The 13,762-nt window shown below is 34.1% G+C and overlaps 1 protein-coding gene across 3 annotated transcripts in view; it reads left to right on the forward strand.

Moving 5' to 3' along the window:
- PPP4R3A (protein phosphatase 4 regulatory subunit 3A) overlaps positions 1-13,093 on the forward strand; it is a 41,844-nt gene extending 28,751 nt beyond the window's left edge. For all 3 annotated transcript variants that reach the window (XM_007471879.1, XM_007471880.1, XM_007471881.1), the window contains 8 exons: positions 1,183-1,314; positions 1,416-1,518; positions 2,814-2,972; positions 8,107-8,276; positions 9,153-9,295; positions 9,973-10,163; positions 10,596-10,822; positions 11,843-13,093. In XM_007471879.1, the coding sequence (XP_007471941.1) occupies positions 1,183-1,314; positions 1,416-1,518; positions 2,814-2,972; positions 8,107-8,276; positions 9,153-9,295; positions 9,973-10,163; positions 10,596-10,822; positions 11,843-11,953 (1,236 nt within the window). In that variant the 3' untranslated portion in view covers positions 11,954-13,093. The remainder of the gene's footprint in view (positions 1-1,182; positions 1,315-1,415; positions 1,519-2,813; positions 2,973-8,106; positions 8,277-9,152; positions 9,296-9,972; positions 10,164-10,595; positions 10,823-11,842) is intronic.
- Positions 13,094-13,762: the final 669 nt, after the last annotated feature.

Consider the following 13,762-nt stretch of genomic DNA (forward strand, 5'->3'; position numbering starts at 1 on the left):
TCATAAAATCTTGGAAGTAACTTTTTACTTAAGAATAAACTAAGATATTCTGCCCTCAAACAGAGAGGGTAAAAAGACAACCTCTTAGAAAAAAATACATGTAGAATTCCAGCCTATCATATTTTTACAAAATGAGGAAATAGACTTTTTAAAGAGATCGTAATGTGTTGTGATGTCAAAATGAAGTGGAATGCCTAGTAACTTCTATATTTAACAGTTGTTTACAAAATTATAATGTCAAGAGTAGGTGCAGGAAGTGCCAGTTTGAACTGTTGAATATTATGTCACATTTTACTTTTATAAAATAGTCCTATCTTGAAAACCTATATATATGTAAAATAAAGGCTATTCTTGTTGGCGCTGTAACCCACTAGTTGAACATACATTGATGTACTTCACTCATACACAGTCGTCTTCTTGATTCCCAGTCTTGATTGTTATTTCCATGTATGTCTGAATTTTCTCTGTCTGTCCTACCATTGCATATATAGGCAAGAGCAGGGATTTTTCTCACTGAATGCCTCTCAATTTTTCCTCTTCAGCCAGGAAAACCAGTCATAGTAGAGCATCAGGAAAACTAAGTCAATTTTGTATGTCATTTGGAATATCTATAATATATTTGTTCTCCTGTGTGCTCTCTAAATAACGTAATCTTGTTTCCCCCAATTTCAGACATTCAGGTACCAGCTAATTTTTTCTTAAATTTATTTTAAATGGAAACTTTATATCATTTCCATAAATGGAGAATAGGTGCAGTTATCATCTGCCATAAATAGAAGGAATCTATAAAAATGCAGTGAAAGAACAATGTTATAAATTTTAGCTAAACATTCTTACTGTTAAAGCCCGTTAGCTTTCTTCAGAAGGGAGATTTTGTTATCCAGAGGTGTAAAAGATCTGTTAGCACCAAACTGAAACTGTTTTTATTTTAATCGGGATTTAAAGATAAATCCCCTTGATTAAAGATAAATTCTTTTTGGTATTATTTGTGTAATGTGCCTATATCATACTTTTGGAAAACTGCTCTGTATCCATTAAAGAAGTCAGTCAAGCATTTCATTTTGTTTGCAGTTAACAAGATAGCCATAGCTAGGTATAATGCTGTAGCATGTCTCATAGTATATGCTTTTTCCATTCCCTCCTATAATAAGTGATCCTTACTATGTGTATTTTTCTCACCAGGATATTTTGCTCATCAACCTCATTATAGAACATATGATTTGTGATACAGACCCTGAACTTGGAGGAGCAGTCCAGCTCATGGGCCTCCTTCGAACATTAGTTGACCCAGAAAACATGTTAGCTACTGCCAATGTAAGCTACAGGCATTTTTCTCTTTTTCATACTAGTATAATTTTTATTGCTGGTAGGAACCAATGCAGTTAAAGTTCATGGAAGTGTTTTTGATTCCTTAGAAAACAGAAAAGACTGAATTTCTGGGTTTCTTCTACAAGCACTGTATGCATGTCCTTACTGCTCCCTTACTGGCAAATACAACAGAAGACAAACCTAGCAAAGGTAAGGTAATACAGGTTGGTAGTTAAGTTCTTTGTTCTTGAATTCTGAAACTCAAAAAGTTGGTGTTAACCTAGAGGTCTACTAATATATTTTCAAAAGGTAATTTCAAGGTAAAATTTCTTTTAAAAGTGCTATAATCAGAGGTACTAGAACTGTGAAAGAATATACTAGAGATAATTTTTTGCTTTCAGAATTTTAAAACAATTTTTTTTGTTAAAGCAATATTTGTATTTAGTTTGCATTTACATGTATGAAACAAATAGAAGGAGAAGCTATTAGAAGATTCATTTTAAGTTATTTGTACTACAGGTGTGTAGATACAGAGCAGAGCTTGTGCTTAGTATTAAGCAGTTTTTCTTTGCATTGAGGATTATTCCAAGGTAGGATTATTTATTTCTGCATTTTATTCCTTTAGCTTTGTGGGTGTGTGTTTGATTTAGAAGATAGTTCTAGGTTCTTCACTGGTAAATTCCTTATTGAAGCTTTGAGAATAAGTTATTTTGTCATATGAATTATCAATATAGTATATTTAACTTATGACACCACTTGGAAAAAACATTAAATTTACCTTTTTTAATGACTCTAGAATCAAGTCTTGGAAATGTGATAACTAATTTTTCCTGTCTACTTTATTCATAGTAGGTAAAGCTTGAAGCTTCTTTCCAAACCCACATGTTCAGTTCATCAAACATTTATTGAGAACCCATTGTGTGGAAGGCACTGTGCTATATATATATAATCTTTAGGGGTTAAATGGGGGAAATAAAAACAGTGAGTAAAATAGTTTTGGAGGCTTACTGCCTGGTGAGGAAGATAAGCCAGTAATTATAATTCAGCGTGGACTCATTATGTGTAGTAAAAGGAGGCACAAAGCACATGAATCAAAGGAGCAGAGAGAGTAGTTCCATCAAAGCCAGATGATGTGTGGTAGGAGGACCTCCTGTGATATCTGTATATCCGTTGAGGGACATAAGACATGGTAGAGCATTCTTGCCCTCTGGAATAAAACAGATCTAATAGATTTGTATCCCAGTTTGCCTTACTAATAACATTTCACACCTGGGTCTTGTGACACTAATTCTTCACAGAGTTATTTAAATTAAATGTGAAAAAATGGAAAGCACAGTTCTTGGCACATGGTAGGCATTCAATAAATGTTAGTTCCCTTTTCCTTAACTTTAACATATTTGGGTTAATAGAAGGGATTTTACTTGATTGGAATTCGGATTCTTAATTTGGGGAGGAAAAGAATATAAGCCATTAAATATAATTGTGTTTTGTTTTGTTTTGTTTAGATGATTTTCAGACTGCCCAGTTGTTAGCACTTGTATTGGAATTGTTAACATTTTGTGTGGAGCACCATACCTACCACATAAAGAACTACATTATTAATAAGGACATTCTCCGGAGAGTGTTAGTTCTTATGGCCTCGAAGCATGCTTTCTTGGCATTATGTAAGTGTTGCTTCTGGTAGAATTACTTATTGTCTGTATATTATTATTGTTATCTTTCGGTCTTATTGCCTGAGAAGAAAAGATCACTGATTTCAGGAGACCGAGGTTCTAATACTAAACTACACTGATAATGTACTTTTGCCACATTTTGAGCAGGTGATTTTCCTGACTCTTCTTTCTCAATATACAGTAAAGGGGTTAGCGTGTACCTACAAAATGTATTAAAGTATTATTAAAATGGCACCTTAAATCATTTTATTTGCCTTATTTATTTTTGACTTCATATAGCATGACAGTCACACATTGGACATTCTTGTGAGACCAGAGTCTCACACTGAGTCATGAAGAATACATTTGTAATTTGGAAAACATAGCTAATAGCACCGAGTTTCCAAAATACATTTTTTCTAAGTTACAGAATGCCTAGCACAAATGCCTGCAGATGGTCTGTTCATTAATTCCACAGATATTTTTCCCCCAGCTTTACTGAGACATATTTGACATATGACATTGTGTTACCTCAGATATTTTAGAGAAGGGGTGACAAACCACAGCTGTGGCCATATCCAGTCCATGGTCTGTTTTTGCACAACCTGGAAAGTGAAAAATAGTTTCTGTGTTTTTAAAGCATTGTTCAAAAAAAAAGCTACAGAGACCATATGTGGCCCACAAAGCCTAGAATATGTATTCTGTAGACCTTTATGGGAAAGGTTTGTCACCTCTCGTAGAGCAACAGATAGTCTTTCAACAAGACTGTTCTTAGTTATACATGTTTTTCAAAAGTTGACTTTCACTGTATTCTTAAGACCCTAGTTTACAGAAGTAAAACATGTTTCTGAATTAGAAATAGGTTAACCCAGAATATTCTTGATCATGTAGCAGTCAGCCTTCTTTGGTAAGTTGGCACACCAGTTTTAGAGTACCCTAGAAGCTCAATAAGAGATGTCTGTTGGTAACTAACTCTTTTTGGCCTTTTGGTTTTTATGGGTAGGTTTGGTTTTGTTGTTGTATAAAGGCATCATAATCATCCAGTAATTAGAAGCCTGAACATATACATCCATTTTTGCTGTCTTTTTTTACTTCATTTTAAATCATTTTGCTTGGGAATTCCCTGGCTGTCCTCAGTCAGTGGTTAGGACTCTGCGCTTTCACTGCCGAGGGCCTGAGTTCATTACCTGGTTGGGGAACTGAGATTCCACAAGCTGTGCAGTGCAGCCAAAAAAATGTTTTGCTTAATTGACTTTTAAAATATCCTTAAATTATGAAAACATTGTTTATAAGGATATTTCTGACATTGATTTATTCTGTCAATATTTTATCTTTAAAATGGCATTCAAAATAGAAAGTTTAATGAATTTTTCTTAGAAGGAAACCTATTAGGGTGACAGTTGTTATAGTTGAATTCGTTTTTCAGTCTGGTGTACACACTGCAGTATGAACTGAGAATACATGTGGTCAGATGCTTTTCAGCCTAAAGGAATAGTGCATATAAAGGGCTCTTAAACTCATATTCATTTTCCTTATAAACCTATCATAGCAAAAGTGAGAGTCCCAAAGCAGGTTGAGAGGAAGTTAATAATGAGCACTTCTTTGATTTGTTCTTGCATGTCAACATAGAAGGTTTTGTTTGAGTGTAGGAAAGGGAGTTTGAGCAGATGGGACAGAATGGGAAAACTGAATAAATTAAAAAATTAATCAGTTTTATTTCAATAAATTTAACACCTACTACCATGTTTTATTGATTCTAAGATATGCATTTATCATCTCAAATCAAGGTGAGTCTTAAAATTAATGGCATGTCATTATGATTGGTAGCTTTTTTTCTTTGTTTTGTTTTCTTAGTAGTAGAAAGGAAGGTTTTTTTGCGATTAGTGGTATCTTACATTTGATGAAGTATGATGCATACCTAGTATTAGGAAAAAGGTGATTGACCTGAAGTCAGTTGTCAAGTGGCTCAGAGTTCATTAGGAGGAGATAGTCTGTAAATACCAAAACAACATCAAAAGCACTATATCGAGGTGTGTTTGGATGTGTAGTGGAAATGATTTATTCTCCCTGAATGAGGCAGATCAGGAAAATCTTGCAAAAAGAAGTAAAGTAAGTTGTGTCTTAATCATGGGAGAGTGTGAAATTCTTGGTTGAATACACAATTAAGATGAACAAATGTGAAAGTGTGGTGTTAGAGGCTTGGTATAGGTAGAACACATGAGCCTAGTGGGCGAGTGGCAGAAAAGGGAAAGGCCTTTTCTTTAGTCCATCTCATTTTGCTTACAGTATTGCAAAGAAAATTTCTCACAGTTCAGTGAGAACTATGAAGAGAATCATGACAAATTAATGAGTTTATATTGTAGGAAATTAAGCATGCTAGCAAAAATCTTAGTTATGTTTTATTATTTTAATATTTTCCAAACTAAGTTAGGTTATCATTAATTAAACCTTACTCTTTCTCAGATGATTCTCAGTTTGGCTTTCTTCCCAGGATTGAGAAGGAGTAGCTTCTGAAAGAAGATGCCAGTCATTAGGAATGCACTCTTTAGGACTGGCTATACAGTAGGAGTTTTTATCAAGGATTTCTAAAAGAACTAAGCATAAATTTGCAGAGATTTACTATCTATTCAGTCTTAGGAAAGAGTACATTAAAATATTAAGTATAGTTTCTTTTTTTAAGGGAGATTTTATAAGTAGATTTAGATGTCCACTTGTAAAGACAAAAGATTGGTTAAATGTACACAGTTTAGGGACTTTGAATTTTTTATACCTGCTGGTTCTTAATTATTATACTTGTATCATATTTAAAGACGACGTAATCAAGTCTGTGAGAACAGCAATCCTATTTAGTCTTTATAGGTTAGATATGTATGTCTATAAACACACAGACACACAGTTTTATCAGTCTTGGCCTTTACCAGATTCTTGGATCTTAAATTGTAGCTTTTTAGTTCATACCTATATGTTGTCTGGCTGTTTTTTAAAATATGGAAATCTATAAGAAGAATGAAGTAGAGAAAAATTTTGTGGTAGATGCTTTTTTTCAGCTATCATTAGTTACATATGCAGCAAAAAGTTTCAGACTTACATAAAATGTCATGTTGTGTAAGGTAAAGATTTATTATTTGTTTTAGAGATGATTGAAACTAAGCATAAGAGATTCCTGGCATGTTAATAAAGGTTAGAGATGTGAGTGGAAGCAGAGTGCACTTTTACATTGAAAATCCTACACTTGTGCTAACTTGACCTATCGCAAAAGCTTTCTCTAATCTCCTTCAAGCAACTTGACTTCATTAGAACTCACTGGTAAATTTTTGAAAGTAACTTTATTCAACAGCAAGAATAGTGTTTGGACATTTTTCATGCATTTTTCATTCTTTTTGGGGAGAGGTTTGGGTGGAAATGACACAATTCTTGATATAAATAAATGAGGGCAAATGAGAAGCAAAACAAAAAAAAGCCCATTAGAATTACCTTCTATCTACCTTGGCAGTTTCTGAACAAAACTTCTCGTGAGGAGATGGCAGTGGTGCCAGCTGCATACTCTGGTCTTAGTGAGTTCTAGGAAGGGAGTTTTCTTTTCACTTACCCGGGAACTGCATGCAGACCACAGGGTTCAATTAGTGTGTGTTATGGTAGGACACAAGTCTTCACAAAGCCTGCAAAGTTGGAGTAACAATTTTTAAAATAACAGCACTTGCCTTAGTTACTAAAAGCTTAAAATTTGGCCTATTAGCATGAGCTCTAAAGTATTGATTTCTATTCTAACAAGTGGAACTGCCTAAGTTCCTTTGTCAAGTAACATAAAAAAACAAAAAACAAACAAAAACAAGCTCTCAAATCATTGTTTTGGGAAAATAAACCCTTATTAGGCTTTGACTTATCACAAAGAAAGATGATGCTTATTGTTTAAAATGTCTTATTTCACCATGCTTATGTATTTGAAAATACTCAGTAGTTTAAAAAATAAAATGCAATTACTCTAAACTATTTTGAACTCCCTGCCCAGAGTGTCTCTTTAGTCAGAGACACTGTTAAATAAGTTGGATTGTTAAGGCAGTTTATAATCAACTGTACCTAATTGGGCATTCACTTGTGGACCTCTTTTCTGCCAACTAAAGAAAAATTGAGCTGCTTTACTCCTCTGCCTTCCTACCCAGAAACCGTGTCAGCATGGTTGCCTGGCTACCTGCTCATGAAGGACTTGATTAATAACAAATTGGCAATTTAACGAGCCACTTCCATGATCTCCAAAGAAACCAAAATACAAACACAATATTTAATCTTGCCAACCGAAGACGATGTGACTGCATGAAGTGAGTATGCTTTTTTGAACTGTTTACAATAACTGGGGCATTAACTTACTGATAATTCCATTTAGGTAAAGAGGGCTTTGTTGAAGTCTAGCTGTCTGAGTATATTTGGATCTTGACGAATGGTGACTTAAGTAACTCCCCATACCTCAAGATGTAAATATACCTTTTAATCTGTAAGTTAAAGCCTAATTAATTGTAAAAAGGAAAACTAGGGGAAAAAAATAAAAAGCATACTCGCTGCAGTAAGCATAGAGGACCACATTTTAAAAACATCCTCTAAATTGATTCCTAAACTCTGGGAAGGCAAATTTTGGTTCATGCAGATTTCTGTGGGTTTATGGCATTTCTACAAACACATCCAAAAACAAATCAATGTAAACACCATTAACCCTGATAAGAGTGTCCAAAAATAAGGAAGATCAAATTATAGCGTGGATTGCCCTAATAAAACAATGTTTTTTTCTATTGTTTTGAAGGTATATACAAAAGGATATATTTGGAATTTTCTCATCTTAAGTAGTATGAAAGGTTAATTCATTTATTAGCCCTAGCTTAGCTCTAATTTCAGATGTAAAGTACATTTTGGTAATCAGTAACTTATTTCCAGAATTCTTCTGACTCTCTAAGACTTGTGTTCTATGGTGACATACACTGCTTTTAGAATACATTTTTCTGATAACCTTTTTGTAATCCTTATCTTTAGGTTCATACTTCTGGAAGCAGTAACTTATTACTGCATGAAGAACTATGTTTATTTAACAGGTTTTTTTGTAATTCTAAAATATGAAGATATGGTATGTAATTTGAACAACAATGCCTCTGTGTTTCAGGTGCTCTTCGTTTTAAGAGAAAGATTATTGGATTAAAAGACGAGTTTTACAACCGCTATATAATGAAAAGTTTTTTGTTTGAACCAGTAGTCAAAGCATTTCTCAACAATGGATCCCGCTACAATCTGATGAACTCTGCCATAATAGAAATGTTTGAATTTATTAGAGTGGTAGGTTCTATACTTTTTAGTTAGAATTTTGGTTTTGTTTGAGCAAATCAAATATGCATTGTTGGTATTTTGGCTTATTTGAGATTATTATATTTGGAGAGAATTTTTGAAAGAAAACCAGTGTTACCAAAAGCTTATGAGAGATTCAATTTGAACTAACGAAAACCAAAATAATCTCTCTCAGCAGCTAGTTTCAAACTATCTCAGGATAGTTTGAAAACTGATTTAACACTGTCACGGTAGTCATTTTAAGAAAGTAAAATTATAGTTGACATAAGTATTCAGATGTGTTTTTTGTTTGTTTTTAACTTTGAGGTTTTTTGAATTTTTCTTGACATTCCTCCATATGTCTCTAAAGAGCAAATTTCATTCTTTAATGATATAGTAGGCTGGTAGTTCTCAAACACTGGTGTGTCTCAGAATTATCTGTGGCATGCTTTTTTTAAATTTCGGTCAAATAAACATAACAAAATTTGCCCTTTTAACCATTTTTTAAAGTGTACAGTTCACTGGCGTTAAGTGTATTCACATTGTTGTGCAATCATCACTGCCATCCATCTCTAGCACTTTTCTGTAGTGTGATTTTAAATATATATGCCTAGGCACCACCCCAGACTTACTGAATGAGAATCATCTAGGGTAGGACCTGAGCATTTACTTTGGAAAGAGCCATGGATAATTCTGAGGTACACCAAAAGTCGGGGGCTATTGAAGTAGCCAGTATTTGTTATGCCCATTTGCATTTGTTTGTCCCTAAGATTGGATAATAATTTTATGAAATTAAACCATTTTGGGCAGGTTTATGAGTTCACTACAATTAAGCCTCATATTTTGCTAATTTTTCCTATCATTTTTTATTATAATTCTTTTTTATAGGAAGATATAAAATCATTAACTGCTCATGTAATTGAAAATTACTGGAAAGCATTGGAAGATGTAGATTATGTACAAACATTTAAAGGATTGAAACTGAGATTTGAACAACAAAGAGAAAGGCAAGATAATCCCAAACTTGACAGGTAGATTACCACATATTTGAACCTATTCATTCAGTGACAAGTTTATGATGGTAGCTCTTTTTTGCTTGTTTATTATTTAGCTTGGCTGCAGAGGGGGAAATAAGCAGATGGAGGTTGTAGTTTTCTCTAATGGTCAATGTAAATGTTTTCCTGACGGTGTTAGGGTGGGTATCAGTATGATTTGTAGACTTTTCTCAGGCATATATCAAGTTAGATAATGCAAAAGAAAAAAAGCAAAACACTGATATGGCAATAAGGCTACTTTTGTGGCCAAAGTAAAATCAGAATATTATTGTATTTGCTTTGCTTTAAGGTTACAAATTATTTTAATGCAATTGTGTACATTTTTTTCTAAATACCTGAGTTCACATACTTGTGGTATATTTTAAAATCCATACATTAAGACTTGTTAATTCGTAGTGTTAGCAAGTTTAATAACTGATCTGTAACAGTACAATTTTGATAATGGGAATTTTGATTCCACTACTTAACACTAGATATGGTGGAGTGTAGTTTTTTGTTATATGCTAGGTAAAATCTGTTTTTTTTCCCCCACCTCTGTGTGTATAAATCTGTATTATTCCATTTATCTATTAAGACTGTAATTTGGGATAACATTTGAAGATGAAAGTCTTTATATGAGTCTATTAATTCTACTTTCTTCTCTTTACTCATAGTATGCGTTCCATTTTGAGGAATCATAGATATCGAAGAGACGCCAGAACACTAGAAGATGAAGAGGAGATGTGGTTCAACGCAGACGAAGATGACATGGAAGATGGAGAAGCTGTCGTGTCTCCATCTGAAAAAACTAAGAATGATGATGACATTATGGATCCAATAAGTAAATTCATGGAGAGGAAGAAATGTATGTTGAAAAGATGGGCAAGGAAAAATTGAAGGCTTTCTCACTCTAGGTTTATCCTTTTTTTCTTGACAGAATGATTAGTATCTACTTTGTGTCACAACAGATATTAAAAGACTCTTGCTTTATAGAGTGTGAATTTAATAGCTCTGTTGTGAAGGTATAGACTAAATTTTCCTAATTTGTCTTGAGTGAGATATTTCAGAAGGGTAGGAACACTGACTATAATACTGAAGGTCTCCTTCCTTCTCAGTAGTAAAGTCCTGTGGATAAGGATGCTTAGTATTTTGCTAAGCTTTGTTCATAAACTGAATTTCAGTGTCACTTTCTGGCAAAGGAGTAAGCTAGTTAATTGTGTTTTTAGTGCCACCTCACTTGGAGGTTTGTAAAAAGATGAGTATGGGTGACAATTATTGACAGTATTCTCATTTTTAGTAAAAGAAAGTGAGGAAAAGGAGGTGCTTCTGAAAACGAATCTTTCTGGTCGGCAGAGCCCAAGTTTCAAGCTTTCCCTCTCTAGTGGAACAAAGACTACCCTCTCCAGCCAGTCACCTGCAACAAATCTGCCTGGTTCTCCAGGCTCACCTGGATCCCCAGGATCTCCAGGCTCTCCTGGATCCATCCCTAAAAACACATCTCAGACGGCAGCTATTACTACCAAGGTATGTTTTTGACTCCCAGACCTACCTAATTTAAGCTTTCCCAACAATAAAATTGTTGTGACTAGTAGTCCCTTTGGTTACTGTCCTTTGGAACTGATTTTAACATTTGTGAACTAGGGAATAATTCTCCCACCAGCAGTTGAGAAATTTCTGAAAGTTTTTATGACCAATTCAGAAGTTTGAATATATTCTTATTTTGGTTGTTTGCATTTTAGCACCTTAAGTTCACATTTGTATGTGTCAAAACATTTACAGAAATTTAAATTATTTTTTACTTTTATCAGCTTTCCCAATTAATACCCAGATAAAGACTTCATAGGAAGAATATAATCTAAATATCTGGACACTCCTAACTTAATTTTGTCAAGCAAGGTTTATAAAAAAGAATTAACTGTCTACTATCACTAACATTTCCTTTAGGAAGGATCACAATTTTACCACCAAAAATGTAGGAAAGACATAATCTCAGAAAAAAACAATTCTTTTGGCTGCCTTATGTTTCCCTGGACTAGCAGTTAACAGACTGACATTTGGGATTCATTGATCTACATCAAGACTAAAGTGAGCTACAGTGGTTTCTGGTGAAGGAGCAGGGCTAAAAGGAAGAAGCCTGGATGAAATGATGAGGAAGGGACAGGGCAGAATCACTTTCCTAGCCTCTGATAGTCTGTCTACCCTCATTTCTAGTGGTCTGTTTATTTTCTGTGGTTTTAATTTTGATGCTGTTTAGACTCTGTTAAAGAAAATTTTTTTAATGCATGAAGTCTTAAAACTTAAGTTTTGAATTTTAAATTCAGTAATTAGTGTTTATCTACTGGGTGTTTTGCAAGGATCATAAACTGCTTAAAATTTTATCATGGAAAACTTGGGAAATATGTAATGAATTTCAGCTGCATACAATCTCGCCTCCCAGAAATAACCAGTTAGTATATTGGGGTGGGGGTATATCCTTTACCAGACTTAAGATATATGTATTTGAAAGTGTAGTGTTTTCTTAAAATAATCCTTATTTCCAAACAGGGAGGCCTCGTGGGTCTGGTAGATTATCCTGATGATGATGAGGATGATGATGAGGACGAAGACAAGGAAGACACGCTCCCTTTGTCAAAGAAAGCAAAGTTTGAGTCATAATGGCAACTGCCTGTGATCAGTACCTGTTGAGAAAACTGGTTCCCTACCCCTCCCCACTACAAATCTATAACAAAGCAGTGGCCTCTTGTGAATGACTGACACAGCTCAGCTCGCACACTTGACTTCTGCTCATCAAGTGCCAATTCAGTGGAGCAGGAGGAGGGGATAATTATACATTTAGGGGGAAGACTTACACCTTCGAGGTCTAAGCTTGGACCACACATTGCCCTTTTCTCAGGGAAGGAAATGAAAACGAAAAGCCAACAGGGCAGGGGTTTTGTAAGTGGAACTCTGGATTGACTGGTCAGTTGCTACAATCAGAATATGCTTTCTCGGACCATGTTTGAGACTCAGAAGAATAGGCTTTTCTGCCCCAATTCTTCACTAGTTAAGAATGCCAGCAGTTTCTTTGTATAAAGAGACCTGCCTTTAAAATCGTACATTCTGAACATTTTAGTCAAGCTACAGCAGGTTTGGAAAAACCTCTTTGGGGGAGGGGCGAATATGAAGTTTCCTCTTTTTTATCTGTTCCCTTTGCCCTTCAAACTGCAGATTTTTTTTTTTTAAGTGGGGATTTGTCCCTACTTGATTAAAGATTGAGTGGAATTCTAGATGTGGTCATTTGTGTCATAATTTTTTTTGGTTCATTTTGTTTTTGATTTTTTTTTTCTCCTGAGTGTATGCTTAGTTGTTGAGTATATATATTTGGGACCATTAAAAACTTTTTTGATGTAATATAACCTAACGTTGTGCTGGTACCTGTTTTACCATGTGTAATTTTTGTTCTCCATCACAGTTCTTAATTTGTTTAGAGTTTTATGAAAGATGGAATAGTTTTTATTGACAAAAGCAAAGTAATCTTACAACTATGTGCATACAAAAAGCAATACTATTTTGTGACTAAATATTTTATATTAAAATTTACATCAGCAACTGTCTTGAGAATTCAGGGAAATAGAGTGGAATTTAAAATTTCAGCAGTTTTGTTAAACCTAGAAACATGAAATTAGTATTCCAAAGAGATTCTGAAATTTCATATCTTGGGAAAATGATGGTACATTAAATCAAAATTGAGGACGAATAATTTAAAAATAACGTATTTGACTTTTGAGTAATAAAAAAAGTGAAGAGTAAGAGAAATTGTATTAGTTGTATTTTTTTTTCTTTTTTTTAATTACTCCCTTTGGAATACCAGTTGGAGTTGTAAGCGGTGGTTCCTAAATAAATACCTGGCCAGAGGACCATCAGATACCACTTCATTAAAACAGTATGTTTAAATAGGTTCTTTTTCCACATACCTTCACTTTTTTAAAGGGAAGATTTTAGAACTTACTGAAGAATGTATTTGCAAATGTGAATAAAAATTCATATCTAGGAAAAGGATACTATTTTAAGTATCATATACTTGAACTGGATAATCTAGCAAGCACTGTGTGCTTCTCCCTTAGCCCCTCTTTTGCTTAGCCCTCAGTACATTGTGATACCAAAAACGAGGTTATGTGGAATAGGTGCATAGAAAACCAGAAAGCAACAACTTGCTACAGTCATGAAAAGTCTTATTGTTGGCTAATTTTTTTTTGAATGAAACTCTGGGTGCATTATTAACTGTAAGAGTTTAAGTGTATTTCACTACAGTACAGAGCTACTTCTGGGTCACAAGTTCTGGTAATTAATAATTTTAATCAACTTATCTTGGAAATAAAGAGAACAGAAACTTAATAGGATGTAAGTTAATTATATTATGTCTTCCTTTATTACCTAGAAAGTCCCGTGTGAAATGTTTGTGCCTTAAACATACAGTTTAAACTG

This window comes from Lipotes vexillifer, unplaced genomic scaffold (genome assembly GCF_000442215.2).
Source record: "Lipotes vexillifer unplaced genomic scaffold, Lipotes_vexillifer_v1.1 scaffold751, whole genome shotgun sequence".
Taxonomy (NCBI): Eukaryota; Metazoa; Chordata; class Mammalia; order Artiodactyla; family Lipotidae; genus Lipotes; species Lipotes vexillifer.